Source organism: Hydractinia symbiolongicarpus, chromosome 15 (assembly GCF_029227915.1).
Source record: "Hydractinia symbiolongicarpus strain clone_291-10 chromosome 15, HSymV2.1, whole genome shotgun sequence".
In the NCBI taxonomy this organism is placed as follows: domain Eukaryota; kingdom Metazoa; phylum Cnidaria; class Hydrozoa; order Anthoathecata; family Hydractiniidae; genus Hydractinia; species Hydractinia symbiolongicarpus.
Window position 1 is genome coordinate 3,906,147 of NC_079889.1, and position 17,395 is coordinate 3,923,541.

Sequence of the window (17,395 nt, forward strand, 5' to 3'; positions counted from 1 at the left end):
TTGTTCTTTTTACTCCTGTTTTTCGTCTTATGTTAACGTACCATACGCATAGTCCTACACCCGCTAGAAAATTTAAAATAGCTAGGTGAAATTTTGACCATCAATTGCTAACCTGATATCTAAATTTTTGGGCGCTGAATAAACATTGCCCATATTTCCATCAATTTTTTACTAATAACACCCATATCCTGTTTAGGGTTAGTCTAATCGCTATATTTTATGGGTTATTTTTTTTATAAGCCTATGCACAGTCAGACTTTATAGTTAGCCAGTTGACCCAGTGTAACTTTTCTTACCACCAGTGTAACTTTTCTTACCACTAGAATTTGGAATAATTGAGGTCAGAAAAATTACCCCGAGGCACAAAGAAATTTCTTACGGTCAGAATACTGACCAAGCTTTTTTATTGTTTTTTTTATTGTTCTGTACGTAATCAATATCAAGAAATCCCGTCTTAAGCGCGAATGGCCTCACTTACATGGACAACTTTGTGCTCATTGTTCAAGGATTTGGTCTGACACATTTGCTTTGCGTGCAAGCTTTTGTATCTTTATTAACATTCAAGTTAAGAAAGCTCAGTTAACTTGGTTAGTTAGGAGTGTATGATTTAGAAAAACAGTTTTAAAAATTTACCTTGCCTTATGCGCTATATGCGTAAGATGAAATGATCCTGTTTTAAGATAACTGTGAAAATGCAGCAAAATGGAAACGAGCCTTATGATAAAAATGCATTTTTATGGGTAGGAGAAAATCTAGCACACATTAAACGAGGTCATAAATAAACGCCGCAAAATTATATCTACGCAAAAAATCCAAAATATCCGCGAATTAAATCCTTGTGACCACAACCCCAAAAATATGTTCCTGCAAAAATGAAACCTTTTTACTGTATCAAAAATTACCTGCAAAAATCTAATTTCCTTTTTTTATATTATTGCGAGATTTACCAACAATTTCGATTAAGTTCAAGTTTCTACACGTACAGCGAAGAAACAAAAACTTCTTGGGACGAAACACACGGAGTCAAAGAATTAAGATTCCCTGTGACAACAGACTGTACTGGTTTGTCAGCCAGTAGCAAGTGGATACCACTCGGTCTGACAAAACAAAAGTAGCGAAAACATTCCAACTACAAAGCTGATCTGCAGTAGGAGTAACAAAAAAACGAACTTGCGCAGTATAAAAATTGATTCAAAACATAATCTAGAAAATACAAATAAATATATTATAAACTATATAACATATATATTATAAACTATTAACAACAATCCATATAAATATCTTGCGTTTGAAACATTGATATTATTATGTCCTTTATCTTTAAAAAAACGCCGAGGTCATAAAGATTTATTGTTGTATAGGACAAACATTCGTCAACTACAGAAATGCCTGCCAGTGTTGTCCGCTTTTCAAAGCAGACAGTTAAAACACAACGTCTAACTTTTCGCAGAAGTTCTAAAAGTGATTATTTTATTTCCAAACTTAAAACTTAATCAGAGATTTCTTTTGTCTGTTAACATTACAGCACAGGTCCGCTAAAATCGAACTTAAAAAAGCCAGATGTTTTTATTCAAACAGAGTTAATTCTTTTAAAATCATTCTTATAGGACATGTATGAAACTTACATGACAAATTATAAATTTCAAATAAAGTGCTTTTTTACGTCAATATACCCACAGGTAAAATAATCTTAATCCGAAATGTCGATGATCTGCTATTGATATAACTGCGATTAAACATGTCAGCCTGAGTTGCGAAGGACAAAAATTCGCTTTCAGCCTCAAAATTGCTGAAAATGTTGCTATAGGTAACACTCAAATTTCATTAGAACTGTACGCTTACTATTTGGGGTATAAGTGTCATAATTTATTAGAAAAAGTCCTGATGCACTTTAAAAGAACTGTTTATAGGTTTCTTGCTTGGATATCTAGATTGCGCTCACTGTTCTTAAAGAAACTTTAGCCTAGTTTTAGCCTAAAATGTCAATCTTAGCTCTTAGAAATACGTTTGCGTATAAAGAACAGTTTTTATATTTTTAGTCACGTTTTTTTGTGGATTTTCTACTTTCAAGTCTCTTCTTCATCTGTTGCTTCTATGGAAGAAACAAAAAAACATATAAAAAAGTATGTACAATACACAGATGGAGAGATCTTTGCAAAGATTTTATTTTGCGAAAAAGGTAATGTCGCGAATAATTTGTACAGCTTTAAGTAATTCTTTCATATTCTTGAAATACAATGCCTAAATTTTAGCAATCGTCCAAAATATTGTCAAAATTTAAGCAATTCGCATTTATGATCCAAAAAAACTTGCAACTTTAATTCACAGTGGCAATAAAGAATTTGACATTTGAACAGTCATTAAAGAGACCAGTAGATCGAATGTAAGGGCAGAAACTTCAAATGGAAATAAACAATTCACATTTATGGGGGACGTTTTTTTTTGAAGTAGGTGATCAATATTTAGGGCGAAGCAGGTGAACAATATTTAGGGCGAAGCAGGTGAGCAATATTTAGGGCGAAGCAGGTGAGCAATATTTAGGGCGAAGCAGGTGAGCAATATTTAGGGCGAAGCAGGTGAGCAATATTTAGGGCGAAGCAGGTGAGCAAGATTTAGGGCGAAGTGGGTGAGCAATATTTAGGGCGAAGCAGGTGAGCAATATTTAGGGCGAAGCAGGTGAGCAAGATTTAGGGCGAAGTGGGTGAGCAATATTTAGGGCGAAGTGGGTGAGCAATATTTAGGGCGAAGCAGGTGAGCAAGATTTAGGGCGAAGCAGGTGAGCAAGATTTAGGGCGAAGTGGGTGAGCAATATTTAGGGCTAAGTGCAAAAACAACAATTGTTTATAAAAAAATGTAATAGTGAGCCTTTGGGAAAATTACCGAAAATTCGCCTGTCACGTAGCATGATGTTTCTCTCGCGCACAGAACATATTATTTAAATTAAATTACAATAGGTAAGTTTTCTTACATGGGTTGCTATCTGCCATTGAATATTCTGTATTTGTTGTGATGTTTCTTTAACTTCCTGCATCAAAAGTAAAAAGCGGTAAATTTAACATGCCACAAAATTGGACATTAGAGCGTTTACAATATTAATTTTAGCCTCTTTTCAATTCTTTCATCGTTCTTACACGATTCCTGGCGAAATGGAAGTCACTTTGAGGTTTGTGAAATTCATATACGGTCGGAACGATTGAAATTGAAAAATAGGCCGTTTACATTGAGTGTGGCTTCGGAAACCAATAAAATAGTTCAGGAAAGCAAAAATTCATTTTGCAGTCTATTCATATCCAATGTTGGTAGAAATTTGCCTTTGATTGTGGTTTGTCAGGATGACGTTAAAAGAAATTACGTACCTCCTCCTTGACAATGTCCACAAAATGTTTCTTTTTGATGGGAACATCTTGATCAATGTTTGCATTAATACTGATATCGTTGACACCATCTTCATCAGAAGGAAATACCTGAACAAAGAGGCAAAACTAAGTTAGTTTTGTCGATCACATCACAATAATGAATTTATGATTTAAGGGCTTGAGAGTATTTTAGTATAATTTCCGTAAACCCTAAAGCTCTTCATTAAAAGTGGCCGCAGGTTCAAATTTTTCATTTAAGGAGAGTTCAGGCGGTTTTGCGGTTAAAAAACTTAAAAAAAAATGTATAAAAATCATTTCACATTTTAGTAGACTTTGCTAAAATTAGGAGAAAATTAAGAGTTGCTAGAAATTAAGTCTTTCCTTGCATACTGGTTATTATTGATTTTTATATAAAAAATACTTATATTTTGGAAGAAAACGAATGCATGTAAGGAAAAGAAATAATTTTATTAAGTAGATTTCATGTTTTCAGAATATTTAGAATATTTTCCTTCAAGAACTAATAATAGCCGAGTTAGAAAATCCTTACATCTCAGGAGAATTCAATTTCCCGATAAAAAGTATTCTTTGCTTGAATTTATTATTTCATAATTATTTTTGTTTTTATACTTATCAGATTAAACAGTTGAAGACCTTATATAATAATACGAAGTGTATGTGACGGTCATAGTGGATGTCTTCATTTTCTTTTAAAGTCGCCGAAATCTTCTTTGAAGTCGCCGAAAAAATTATGTCCATCTTGTTTACATCACGTGATAAAAACGACTCAATTTGATTTGCTGTAATAAATTTAACGGCTGACATTAAAAAAACGGCGTCCTCTTGATACCAAAAAAAACCCCACAAAAGAACGATCTTGAAGAAAGTGCAAAAAGTGGTTCAAAAAAAGTGAAGTTTGAAGTGAGGAATGAAGCTAGAAGTAGTAAAGTTAGAAGTAGAAAATAAAGGCTAGAGTTTCAAGGGGATTTTAAATTAAGAACTTTGATATTTTTAGACGTTCGGTTTTTATGTCGCTGAAGCAAGAAGACTTGCATTTTCCAGGTAAGCCACAAAGCATCAAACTCAAAGTTTTATATTTTACCGCGAAAAAAAAAAAAAAATAGCTAGCATATTTGTTTACATTTTGTTGCATAATTAATGTATCCCCTGGCGCGTAACTAAAATTCAAAATGCTATATACTGCTGTTGCTGGCTAACAAACAGAAAACTTTGGTTTCGAAAAATGGTGTCCTCTAAACTGAACTCACTGTAATGTTATCATTTTACATTACTATTGTTTCTCTTTATATGTGTTTTACTAAGCATAAATAGCTGGCTTTAGATTTAGCTAAGTGTTCCCAGTTTAATTTTAAGTATATTTAACTGGGTGTCTTAGCTACTGTTAGCTAGCTAATGTTTGCCTCCAAGGCGTGCTCCCCATCCCATTGATGCTAGCTCAACCTATGAGTTATGTTGTTGTTCCTCTTTTTCAGTTATCTATATATAGCTAGCTACCTTAGTTTCCAAAGTTCTCTTCCTTTTTGAGCACGAATTATGATGTAACAAGCTAGCCACAAAATCTTACAAAGACTTACACTTGCAGGATAGTGTGACGTATATTTATGCCCATAGAGTATAATTCTTTTAACATTTCCTGTAAACTTTACAAGTGGACCATGTGCAATATGACAAGTGGAATAAATGTTTTCAGAATTTAAAGCATGTGATGTGTGTTAAGTTATTTTTTATTGTTTTGTTTCTGACGTATCCTGTTAAACTTTTGTTAGCCTACATGTAAAATGCCAGGTTATTTTTACAGGGGGTTGTAGACATTTGATTAGACATTTACGTGGGTTTATGACTTCATTTTGATTTATGAGAGGATGGTATGGTTGCTCGTCTTTTTTGTTTGTGTTGCTAACTGGTGATTTTTAAAATGTTGTGTAAACCTTTGTGGAAATAGACCACTGCAATATACTGAAAGAAAACACATTTGATCCTGTACATTATTTTAATCAGCGTTTCAATCTGTACGCATTGCAGGCAACAGATAAACTATATTTCGCCGATTTATTTTAAATCTGCACTGCTGACATCAGCAAAAAATCTACAACAACCTATTTTTCCATCTTCTTTCTGCCTAAGTGGATTCTTCCACCGGCCTTATCGCCTAGTTGTTATGGATACATGAAACTCTAAGTACTGCATAGAAGCTCAGTTTTATTTATTTATTACTTTTGATATACGGCTTCTGTGATCTAATAATATAGTCGAGCACTATTCCGAGGATTGCATCACGCACCTATTTTGAAAATATTTATCAGAAAGAAAAAATAGCGCAGTTGTATTTCTTAAAGAATTAAACAGATATAAATTTCGCGATAATAAATTTTTGCGAATTTGGCAAATAGTGAGTTTCTCAAGAATTTCCGCCCGAACTAATTTTTGCAAATAGACAAATACTCGCGAAGTTCAAACTGTTATAAATAAAACCCCTACCTAAATCAATAAACAAAGACTAGTTATGTTAAAAAAAACATTGGCATGCTAGAATACTAAACTGCTAATGCTGTCACATGCAGTAGGTTGGGAATAAATAAAAATATTGTTCTAAGATTAGAAACAAAATGTTACTCTATTCTTCACCTTTATTTTATTAGATTTTGCTTCGCCAGAAACATCGGCTGTGCAGGAACACGATTCTCCACACCTGCATAACTTGACCTGGAAAAACACGAAAAAAAAACAATATCTAAACCAGATTTCAATCAGAAGTCAGGTTTTAAAGGAGCTCTTAGGAAGACGGTTTTCAACGACTGGAAAAAATGAACAAGAGCAATTAAAAAAACATTTTTTTTTTTATTTCTTCAGGACATCCCACTAAAATGGCCTACAATGGAAACATAAATTCTTGAGAAATTCCCAGAAATCACTAAGGCTTCCCAGGCACTCAGATAGTTTTCTCACGACACTGTATGACCAAAATCAAAAATGAATGAGAAAAATGTTTTGCGTTAATTTTAACAGAAAAGGTGGGTAGAATGACAGCAGTTAGAAGGTTCCCTGAGAGATTTTAACACTTTTAAGGTTTTCAAGTTTTTTCTCGATTTGTGGTTGTTTCTCACTCTAGAAGTTAAAATTTATGCCAGACAGGAATGTTCTTTAGCATAGAGGTGCAAATAGAAGGAAATTGGGTGAAATCATAGCAAAAGTGAGCACAAAAACAAACTTGACAAATACTAAAATTGTAGTGACGAAGTATTTAAAAGAATGAAAACTCAACGAGTTGCTGCAAGAGACAATATATCATATAATAAACATCCATATTCCAAGCTCTCACAGTTTTCTTGCAAAGTGATGCACAGTTAGAATTTTCCCTTTAAATCTAATTTCAAGTTTTTAGGTTTTCAAGATCTAACGAATACCCTTTCTTATTGCTAAATTATTCATGCAACAATTTCATACTCACAGTAGCATCAGACGAAGTTAAATATTTCTCCAATATTTCAGATTGACATTTGTTTTTTGATGTCTAAGATGAGAATTATTCGTAATTCAGTGTGGTGGAGATGGAAAAAAACACCATAAGATACAGAATAAAAATATAGAACATAAAATGAAATATACTGTATTTTTGTTTTAGTTCTCTAAGTACCGCTATAGCTACTACTATAGCTTTAGATGGAATCAAGCGATACGATAAACAACATTATTTTTCTAGGACTTCGCAGAGAGAACAACAAAAAAAACACAAAAATAGGTAGTCACTGACCATTTCCTTGCGGATAGATGTATTGGCTAATGGAGGCTTCGCCCATTGCCGTGGAGTATTTAACAATTGTTCACTGGTTTTGGAAGTCGCCTTCACTGGTATGATTTTTAGACTTTCCTGCAACAAAGAAAGAGTTGAACAACATTAGCAGTTTAAATAACAAACAACATTTTGCCAATAACAGAAGAAGCATCTGTTTGGATATTTCTTCCGAAGAGAAACAGTCAGAATAATGTCAGACGTTTGTTAATAATCCTGACAAATAAAACTGGTATTTGCTGCTGCTTTAAAACGCAATGCCACCACCACCAACGCAAAGCCACCAGCTGTTAAATTATGACTAAACACCTAAAGATAGACGCTGTAATCACAGCCAATGAAAATTATAAGACAAAAATCTATTCTTTTTGTAACATATGTTTTGTCTGCTATTGTGCTACCTGTTTTGTTTTTTTCCATGTTTTACAATAATTATGGCATCACACACAGCTACTACTCGCACATCGGCTTTTCTGTTTAAGAACCAGTTGACGTCGCTGCGATTTTAACTGTACGGCTTTATTCAATAATTTAAAATAAGGCTGTTAATCTCATTTGGCGGGTAAACATGTCATCAAAGACTATTTCATAAAAAAGGATTGTTAGATAGTAAACTGGTATGTAGGGCCAGTGTCTTGTCCAAACAAACTTTTAGGGTCAAGCAAATTGGAGCAATGCGCATGTATATTTCTGAAAAGTAATGCGGAAAAGTTATACAGAAGGAGAAACGTGTAAAAGAAATCCTCAAAATATTAAACTTCTTATAGATTTGCATTGTAGCATTCTTGGTCGAACGTTTTAACGTATATTTTTTATATCTCATTTTTTCCGTCCTGACCTGTATTTTTGCAGCAAATAACCTATATACCAATATCAGTACTTAGACGAACAAACGCACTGACCATACTTTAATAAATGGCAAATGTGGTTACATTTAACTTCATTAGATAAACAGACCCCAAGTAAAATTATTCACGACTCAAATTAAATTCTTAGACTGGCCAAACGTCTTTAAAAACTGATCGAACAACCTTTAAATTTAGTCAACGGGACTAACGAATAGTCAAAACGTCTGATTTCGTCGGAGTGTGCAACGTTAGCAAAAAAATTGTGAGCTTTTTGTGCTGTAGCGGAAAATTCAGCCGAATAAAATTTAAGACCTATAGACTAAATTATTAGTGTTTCGAATTGAGAATATAGTGTTTTGAGAATAACTCTCTGAAAAAATGTGGGGAATTATGCCTTATGTTTCATTAGTTACTGTCTATCTAAGTAAGCTCCATAGGTTAGCTTGATGAAAATTTTAATACTAATTTTAAACGTTATTACATAGCTTCTAAAAACAGGGCAATTTATACCACATAAACTTACGAGTTAATGTGGTGTAAATCCCAACTACATCCTTTAGTGTTGATGTAAACTTACACAGGTGTAACATAAGACAGGCACATATAATAGGTAAAACAAATTATGCTCAAGTAACCAATGTTATCACATGCTTGACCTGACGACAGTTTATGCATACTTACCGTATGTCTATGTTACGGGGAAAATAACCAATTGGAAATTATGTATATATGTATAAGGGTTAGGGTTATTGTTAGTATGCATTAAAATCGGTGGATATGCATAATTCTTGAATTTATTACAAACTCCGCAACATTGATATATCACCCGGTGTTTAAAATACAGACACAAAAATGTTTTAGAGTGCATATAAAATTAAAAAAGGGAATTTTTATGAATCAGAGCCAATATTACAACAAAGTTAATAAACCACTAAGCTGCGCCCAGTATGCTTCTTGAAGAAATCAAACAAAGTTCGGTATATAATGTTTTAGGATAAAATGGGGATAAAATCCAGTGGTTTTCTTTTTAAGAAGTTCAATTGTAAATGTACCTCAAACGCTTTATCTAAAAAGTTGTAACATCTCTCATCGTGTGTTATCAGCTCTTCTTTAAAATCGCATAACTAAATAAACAAGTGGTTGTCCATGTTTTTTGTTGTTTTTAATTTAACACAAATAAATAGACAGAAATATAAGTTAAGAATATTCTCCTAACAATAGTGAGACAAATACAGGGTTTTGATAGTGAATATTTTTAAAAAAAGTCCAAATTAAAGACATTTTATATCCTCGTCCTTTCAATAGATGAATTCGGCTATAACAAGGTAGAAAAGATTACGAAAGGAAAACGACGAGATTAACATCATAATTGAGATATTGCCAAATTTTTTTACTTGAGGAAATGCTGCCGTTGTAAAGACTTGGTCCGTATAAAGGAGACTCTGTGTACATGAAAATTTTTCTATACAAAGCTTCGTAGATGACACACTTACTCTCAGTTTCTGGAGTTATTGGGTATTAGACACTTAATTCGCTCAAAATGAACGTTTTTTAAGAACAGAAAGTACAAAAACTTCTTCCAAATAAATTTTAGATGAGCTCTCACTTTTTAGGTAAGAGGAGGGGACTCTCATTCTAAAAGAGGCACTGTTTAAAGTAGTTACCTACATCATAGAGGTGTCGTCTGTCAGTGGTTTCCTTGACGGATTTTTTCTTGGGTAGTTCTTTCGTGACAACAGATGTGTGATCTGCACTGATGAAAAGACATGAAGAAAACATGAAAATTAATCATAGAGTCATATCGTCACTTATGTTACGTACCGTAATATTTCTAATTTAGTGCGGACTAAAAAATAATTATTTTGGGCGTGCGTAGTATTAATAACAAGAGATAAATTACAGCCATATTATTAACTCAAGCACACCCAAATTTGAAGGAAAATTTGACCATTATCGCAATAAATTAGAGGAAAAAATGGTTGAATGTAGAGAAAGCTTACAACACTATTTCACTCGACACCGAGATGGTATAAAGATCTTTTGATGTCTGCCGCATTACGTCTATAGACGAAGATAAAGTTCAAAATGAAAGATATATGGAACATGCTTCTAAGAATCTTGAAGATGATGCCGATGTTGATGAAGAAGATTCTTTTACATTGTAAATATTTTATGTGTACTCAATTCGCAACATAATTAGAGGAAATTTTAACCTTAGACGCAATAAATAAGAGAAAAATTGAAAATTCCCAATACTTCACCCGCATATTATTTAGAGGACAAATGATTATTTAAAACTTGCAAACATGGCTATACGCACTAAATTAGAAAAAATACGGTATATGTGTTAACGCACAGTTAAAATGGTGTTTTTTGGCGGGTTCCCCATCAAACTATGAAACAAAAAAACATCATGAGAATCTTACTGAAACAGTTCTGACTCTTAGAGAAAGTAAAGAGTTGAAACTTTCTACGAAAAAAAATGATCTAAATTGTCTTTTAATTTATCCCCCTTTCCCTTATCCATAAACCTTTTTTACTACAACACGAAACACTGTTTTCAACGTTATCCTTGTCTGTATAAACCCTGCGTTGTTAGTGTCACAATCTCCCTATACTCTATCGGTAAAAGACGTTGTGTATTGTTGAAATGTTAACTTTCCTGTTAACACCACGATTATGTCGTTGTTCTATTCCACGCCGTCGGTGTATAATTTTAAAAGCGTCTAAAACGGACCTCACCTCATCAGTAACTCTAAGAACTCATAAAGCATCACGCGATCTGTTACCAATCTGTTCAAATGTCGCAACTGCCATATATAGAACAAAATGTATATAATGTATGGGTTATTCAAAAAAACTAACAACCAAATTTGAGGGCGGAAATACAATGATTTTGGGCAATTTCCAGGGTAGGATGGTTACTCGTTTCTCAGGAGTATTTTAAGAACTCTTTTCTAGGACTTATTTGGTTCTACAAAAACAGATATTTTATTTAGAATTTTTTTTTTACTACTTTTCCAGGAAGAATTCCAAGAGTATGTACAGTTCCAGGTGTTTTAATGCTTTTCCAGAAGTAGTGGCCGCTCTACAGGAGTGCCTGTTCTAAATAATTTATCTACACGAATTTGCTTATAACAAGAGTTCAAAACATGAAAACAAATTTATCTACACGAATTTGCATATAACAAGAACTCAAAATGAAAACAATCCTAGCAAGAAAGCAAAACATTCTTAATGAACCTACAGAATATGTCAATCTCTGAGGAGACATTGTCTTTCCACATAATTTCATTGCTCGCAATAACAGTTTATCTTCTAAGCCTGCTTGATCTTTATGTTCGTAAGTTTGGAACGCCACTCTCGCTGTGTGCAGCTCTGCAAAGCTATAAACAAAAAATAAATAACATAATAACAGCTATTTTATTTGAGTACATAAATACTTCAAAACAAACCTAGCTTCCAGTTGAAGCACAGAAAAAACAGTACGTTGTGATACGTTCAAATAAACCCTTCTGCTATCATATACCTATATGATTTTTTGACTTATTTAATGTCCAATCACTACACAGAAAATTAAGAGAAAGGAAAGAATATCCTTTTCACAATTTTGATTTGCTGTACTTTTCCTTATTGGCTTCTATTTTTATTATTTTTTTAAAATAACATGAAAATTCGCTATTATTTAAAAAAAATGGCTATATAATATAAATTCAGATATACAAACATTAGGACTTTTCAGAGTTTTAGAACAATGTCATGAAATCATGCAATGGTAAATACAGGTGTCAGACAATTTTTTTTTTTACATAAAGAAAATAGCTTTTAATGCTTGATGCAAGGTAACACTTCTTATATGAGGACATTTTAATAAAGCACCCCATTTAGCCAGACATGAAATACACATTTACCAGCATAGACAATTTTAGGGCTAAATAGTAGGATTGAAAAATTGTTACATCCAAATTTCAAGACGGTTTTAAAAACACACGATAAAACTTTGATTGAATTTTGATTGAACTTTATGGCATTGGTATTGGAAATTTTAACAATTTTTTAAAAAAATTTAAAAAAACACTAACATGTAATTTGTAACTAACATCCTAAAACATAACAACAATACATTTGTGCATGACTTCGTGGGATTCTTTCACACGTTTACATAACTATAGCATGTTAATGCTACCACAAACAATTTTATATACCTCATAAGCCGCTGTGACAGTAATTCCACAGCTTTCATAAAAACTTTAATGTTGTACGATCCATTGTGTACATTAAACGTCTTATGTACATGTGGATAAAAGATGTCGCTTTCCAATAAAATATATATCTCCTAAAATAAAGACCATAAAGGGGCACATCCTAAAATAACTTGCATAGAGACCACGATTTCACAGCTCCAAAGCAAAGGAGAAAAGAACTTGAGAGTTCGTATGAACAGGATGGTGTCACTATTGAGAAACAATTTAATAAAATTTTTATATAAAGATTTATAAGTGTAGTTTTTTTGAATAGTTAAACATTGTTTTCGATAAAAATGAACGCCATGTACGTATAACCTTGTAGTGTTTCTCAGATAGGAGGTTCTCTCAATGAATATAAATGCATTAAATTATAATCCTGGCAGTAAATTAGCCGACTCACTTAAAATTGTTAACAGTAAAAAAATTACCTTTGTTGTCAAATTTGGTTGTATTTTCTTATCAACAGGTACATTGCAATAGAATATTTTTCCATGAAACTAAAGAAAAAATTTCAGTACTTTTTTAATGTTATGGGTCAAAAATATAATTATAATATCAAGCAAAAGATTTCTTTCAGGAGGGTTGATTTTAATTTATGAAATCTTGGTTGGCCTTCAACTTGGTGATACAATACAAAGACAGCACTAATGGTATATTCTTCTTTGTTGTTCAACAAAACTATTATTGATGAAACCAAACATAATATTTATATTGTTTAAGGTAATACAAGGCCACATGCAAACATGCAAAGCTTAATAAATAAAAATATTGAAAATTGTGGCACCATTAAAGGGACTGTACGGTAAAAATAAAGTTGTTTGTATATTTCAAGTTATAAAAAATAACTCACGAAAATATATTTCTTTTTCCATAAAAGTTTCTCATATCATTCATATCTGCAAACTTTTTTCAATAACATGTTGAAGCATGGCTTCATTCTTTTTGTGTGAATGTGCGCAAAAAAGACTGGGTTAAAACATTAACATGCGTAATTATGCATGTGACGTAGAGCAATTCAGAAAGAAAGACAGAGCAAGCGAAATATAGAGAACACCCTTAGCAATGTAATGTAAGTTTTTTAGTAGGAAGCAAATAAGTTTTTATTGCATGAGAAAACGATTTTATATTTCGTAACGTAAATAAAATGTCTTCGAACTTTACTGTTATTGGATTTCAGTACGAACCAGAAAGGTCAGAGGCAGAAATAGCGGCACAGCCGAGGCCTGTATATAACGACGACGGCAATGACCAAGTACTTCCATGCGAAAATTCTAGGTTGAATAAACCTGTTAATGAATGGTGCCGATGTGGGAATTGCGAGAGAATGCCGACGGGCAAAGAATGTCTATGCTGTGTTGATGTGGATGCGATAAAATACTTTCATCTCAACGGTAGTGCACTTTTTTCTATAATATATATATTTATGCTGTACAATTCTTCACCAAGCCTCTGACATAATCTAACGTAAACCTCAAATGATATTTTTTCATTTTAGAACAAGAATGCATTACTCAACACCCTCATTTTTATTGGGTTGTCCTACTCAAGGACGCTCTTTGGACTGCCTTAGTTGCTCTTCACGACCGGGAAAGTCGCGGTATACCAGAACGCGACAATGTACCAAATAGGTATTTTCTGTTTTCCTTTTTTTCACTACTTCATTTACATGATATATATGTTATTTATTCATATTTTTGTCTGTTAAAGGTCTTATAGATATGCTGCCTATCGTCAGTTTTGCTGGTTCGTACACAACAAACTAGGAAGAGGTGTGAGACGGGTTATACCAGCATGCGTTGTTTCCCGTATTAGGAAGGAATACCCGAGCACAGATGGCCAATACACTGGGTTTCGAGGTGATGATGAAGGGGGAGAAGTGGCAGAAATGGATTTGTTGTGGACAGAGGATGAGTAATCATCCGGAAAATCTGTTTTATATATATATGTACAATGATAGTTATTTACAATTAGTTTTATATTTACGTTTTTACAATTTTATTCGCTTATATTTTGTAGATTTTTCAATTATTTCTGCACGTGCAGGTCTATCATCAGGAGCAATTTTCAATGGAAGTTGACGCTTCAGCCGACTTCGTTTCGAAGCTTTCCTTTTGACTTCAGCTCGTTTCAATATTTTCCTTGTAATATGCGATAGGTAACTATAGTCTTTATCGACTTTCACAACCTTTGCCACAAATCGTTTGTTGGGCTTTGAATATGCCACCTTGAAAAGAGGGGTTTCTACGCCTTCCTCGTCGACTTTGCATTTCTAAATGAGAAAAAGACTTATTGACATTACGAACAAATTATATAAGAACATGTGCGATCCCGTACCCAGCGCTTCTTGCCTGCGCTGGTACGAGGTTGAGAACATTTTTGTGTTACAACGTTTAAATAACGCTGTTTGTCTATGAAATGATAGTTACCTGTTCTCTGTCGATGTTGTGGTTGTGATCCAAAATGGCAAGCTGTGTTCCAGCCAACATCTTCTCCATTTTGAAAAATATGGACTTATATAGAAGTGGTTAGAATTAAAGCAAAAAAATGTGACACCGGGAACTAAAATGTTATTTGCCCTATTTAGTATGGACTTTTTTATGCCGTGAAAGTGTATATATCCTGAATATCCTGACAAATTCATATCTTTATGACATGAAACTTGCAGCAGTTGTATATATATGAGACAAAAAGAATAATTTAGCAAATTTTTTTTCTTGCTGATGTCAGAATTTTAGTGTCACGTGATTAGTAAATTAAAAAATTCAGGAAATTTATGTGATGTTTGGGAGCGTTCCAAGCAATATTTTTTGTTTTTCTGTTAGTAATGTTTAAAAACATCCATTTTTTTGCATATGAAAATGGATGAATGGATATACAGTCAAATTTCTGAAATATATCGCATTAGAAAATGTAAAAATCAGGAGCAAATTTTAAAGGTGGCGGAAGTTAACCAAAATTTGAATTTCACTCCAAGTATTATTGAATTACTATAATGTCGTCATACTATACTGGGTTACAAATTCAATTCTAAAAAATATGCAAAAACAGATAACCTATCATCTATAATATATAATAACTAGTCTAAAATGTGCTTTTTCAATATAATAATAAAGATGAATGATTTAATTTAAAGAAAATGGCATAGTATAAATATAATAAGTAAAAACACATTTTTAAAATTCAGTTATTTCCGAAAACTTTTTAATAACATCGAAAGTTTAAATTCACTTAGGTATGGTGTGACGTAACACACTTAATCTATAGATTTTGTCTTTCAGTTTAGTATTCTCCTAACGCAGATTATTTCTCGCATTCACTTTTATGTCTATAATTGCTGTATTTATATTGAATATAAGTGAAGAATTTTTAATTTTTGAATATCACATGAAGATGTTACTGAATTGAGGAATAGTTTTGTGACGAAAAAAAAATTATTCTATAAGTGTTTTTACTACAACTGGCTGTTGGAACAATTCATAGTATAAACTTAGTATAAGCTAAAAAGTTTTTGTGTACTTTGCACAGAAAGAAAAAAATAGAAAAAATAGAAATTAGTAACTCACACCTAATACTTGCTCTAACATCCTAAAATAAAAAACAAATCAAAACACTCATAAGCAGGTCACACACTTCAAGACAAGAAAAAACAATTTTAACATTGAATTTTTAACTATACAACTGTAAAATAACTTTTAATAAAAGCAAATCTGTATGCATGTATCTATACAATATGCAAGATAATCTAACACTTGTGTAGTGTTGGAGCCACTTTGAAAATTTTTTCATGTGCATATTATGTGATTTTGTTGCGTAAAACAGCAAGCCTGTCAATAAGAAAATGAAACAAAAGTAATAAATCGCTTGCACAAGGTTACAATTATTCAGACTGGGGGAGCAACCTAAAAAAATAGAATAAGTGTATACACACATATTTTATTACAAAATCTTTTTTATCTATTTTTTCTTGTTTTTATATATATATATTAGTTACTTTTAATTGCAAATAATGAGACAACATTGAATTCCATGTGAAATAAATTGATATTGCTCAGCCATAAAAACTTTTTGTGGAATTGGGGGAGCAATTTATGACTCAGCTTCTTTCTCATTTCTCAGAATTGGGCGAGTCTTTGTGTGTGCAAGAGTGATCGCTCTCCCCCCTTATTAACAGGTCTGAAACAGGCTGTTGTTGTGCCACCTACAGACAGCAAAATACCTGAAAAAAATATTTAAAATCTTTGTCAAGAGGTAAAATTAGACACTTATTTTGATATGATTGTTTGGAGAGATGTCAAGATGTATACATTTTATTAGTACCTCTTATAATAAACATTGTGTGTCTGTAACAGTCAAAGTTGATTATATTTTTTACAATTTTCTTTAAAAGTGTTTAAAACACACCCTATGAAAATGTTCTGTATTCTTTAAAACTTTTGTTTATGACTTTATTTCGCTACAACAAATCATTTTGTGACAAGAAAAGAAATTATTAACAAACCTTTTTGTGATAAAAAGCACAATAGATTTAAATATGTTGGGATTCTTTTAGGGGTTTAAGTAACTAGTTTACCATAATGTATAATGGCCTTTAGCAATTTTGTTGCAAAAAAGTGAATCAAGGAAGAGTTGCTGTCAATCAGTCCATAAATACAAATATCTTGTCTTCAACTTTTGTTTTCCTCTGTAGTTGTCTGTTTTATGTTTGTTTCTTTCTACATGCAGCCCCAAATGTACAAATGTTGTATTCTTTCAAACACTATAACCTACACTAAATTGAGTTTGTGTAATGGAATACAAAAGCTCTTACTGAAAATATAAATAAACAACATACTCAACTTCATCCCAGCTCCATTTTCCACTTTGCGATGGATATCTCTCCATATCAATTGCAAGTTTCTTTGTTATATCTATTGTTAGAATTTAATACTTTACAATCACCATCAGTGAAATGTCTAGTGATGTTTGGGTCAGACAGTTTGCTTATAAGGCACATAGTTGTTGAAAAGGAGAAAAAAGTAGAGATTTGGCGGATAATGCAATGACGCCGATAAATTTTCCGCTACATTCCTTCTAAAATATCTTGTAGTCATAATTTCTCAGCTAAACTCTTAAACACATTTGGTCAATTTTTGG

General features: G+C 32.5%; 2 protein-coding genes across 2 annotated transcripts; one reads left to right on the plus strand and one right to left on the minus strand.

Moving 5' to 3' along the window:
* Window positions 1-1,170: 1,170 nt before the first annotated feature.
* LOC130628581 (uncharacterized) lies at window positions 1,171-17,190 on the minus strand. The gene is made up of 14 exons (XM_057441543.1): window positions 17,094-17,190; window positions 15,826-15,847; window positions 12,691-12,759; window positions 12,221-12,351; window positions 11,263-11,401; window positions 10,758-10,825; window positions 9,684-9,768; window positions 9,068-9,139; window positions 7,129-7,245; window positions 6,826-6,888; window positions 6,003-6,080; window positions 3,357-3,464; window positions 2,969-3,025; window positions 1,171-2,092 (listed from the first exon to the last, which is right to left on the minus strand). Exons 1-14 carry the CDS (start codon window positions 17,141-17,143, stop codon window positions 2,036-2,038), a joined length of 1,116 nt encoding a protein of 371 aa, XP_057297526.1. The 5' UTR covers window positions 17,144-17,190; the 3' UTR covers window positions 1,171-2,035.
* On the plus strand, window positions 13,071-15,224 carry LOC130628582 (P2X purinoceptor 7-like). The gene is made up of 3 exons (XM_057441545.1): window positions 13,071-13,653; window positions 13,758-13,890; window positions 13,970-15,224. Exons 1-3 carry the CDS (start codon window positions 13,407-13,409, stop codon window positions 14,175-14,177), a joined length of 588 nt encoding a protein of 195 aa, XP_057297528.1. The 5' UTR covers window positions 13,071-13,406; the 3' UTR covers window positions 14,178-15,224.
* Window positions 17,191-17,395: the final 205 nt, after the last annotated feature.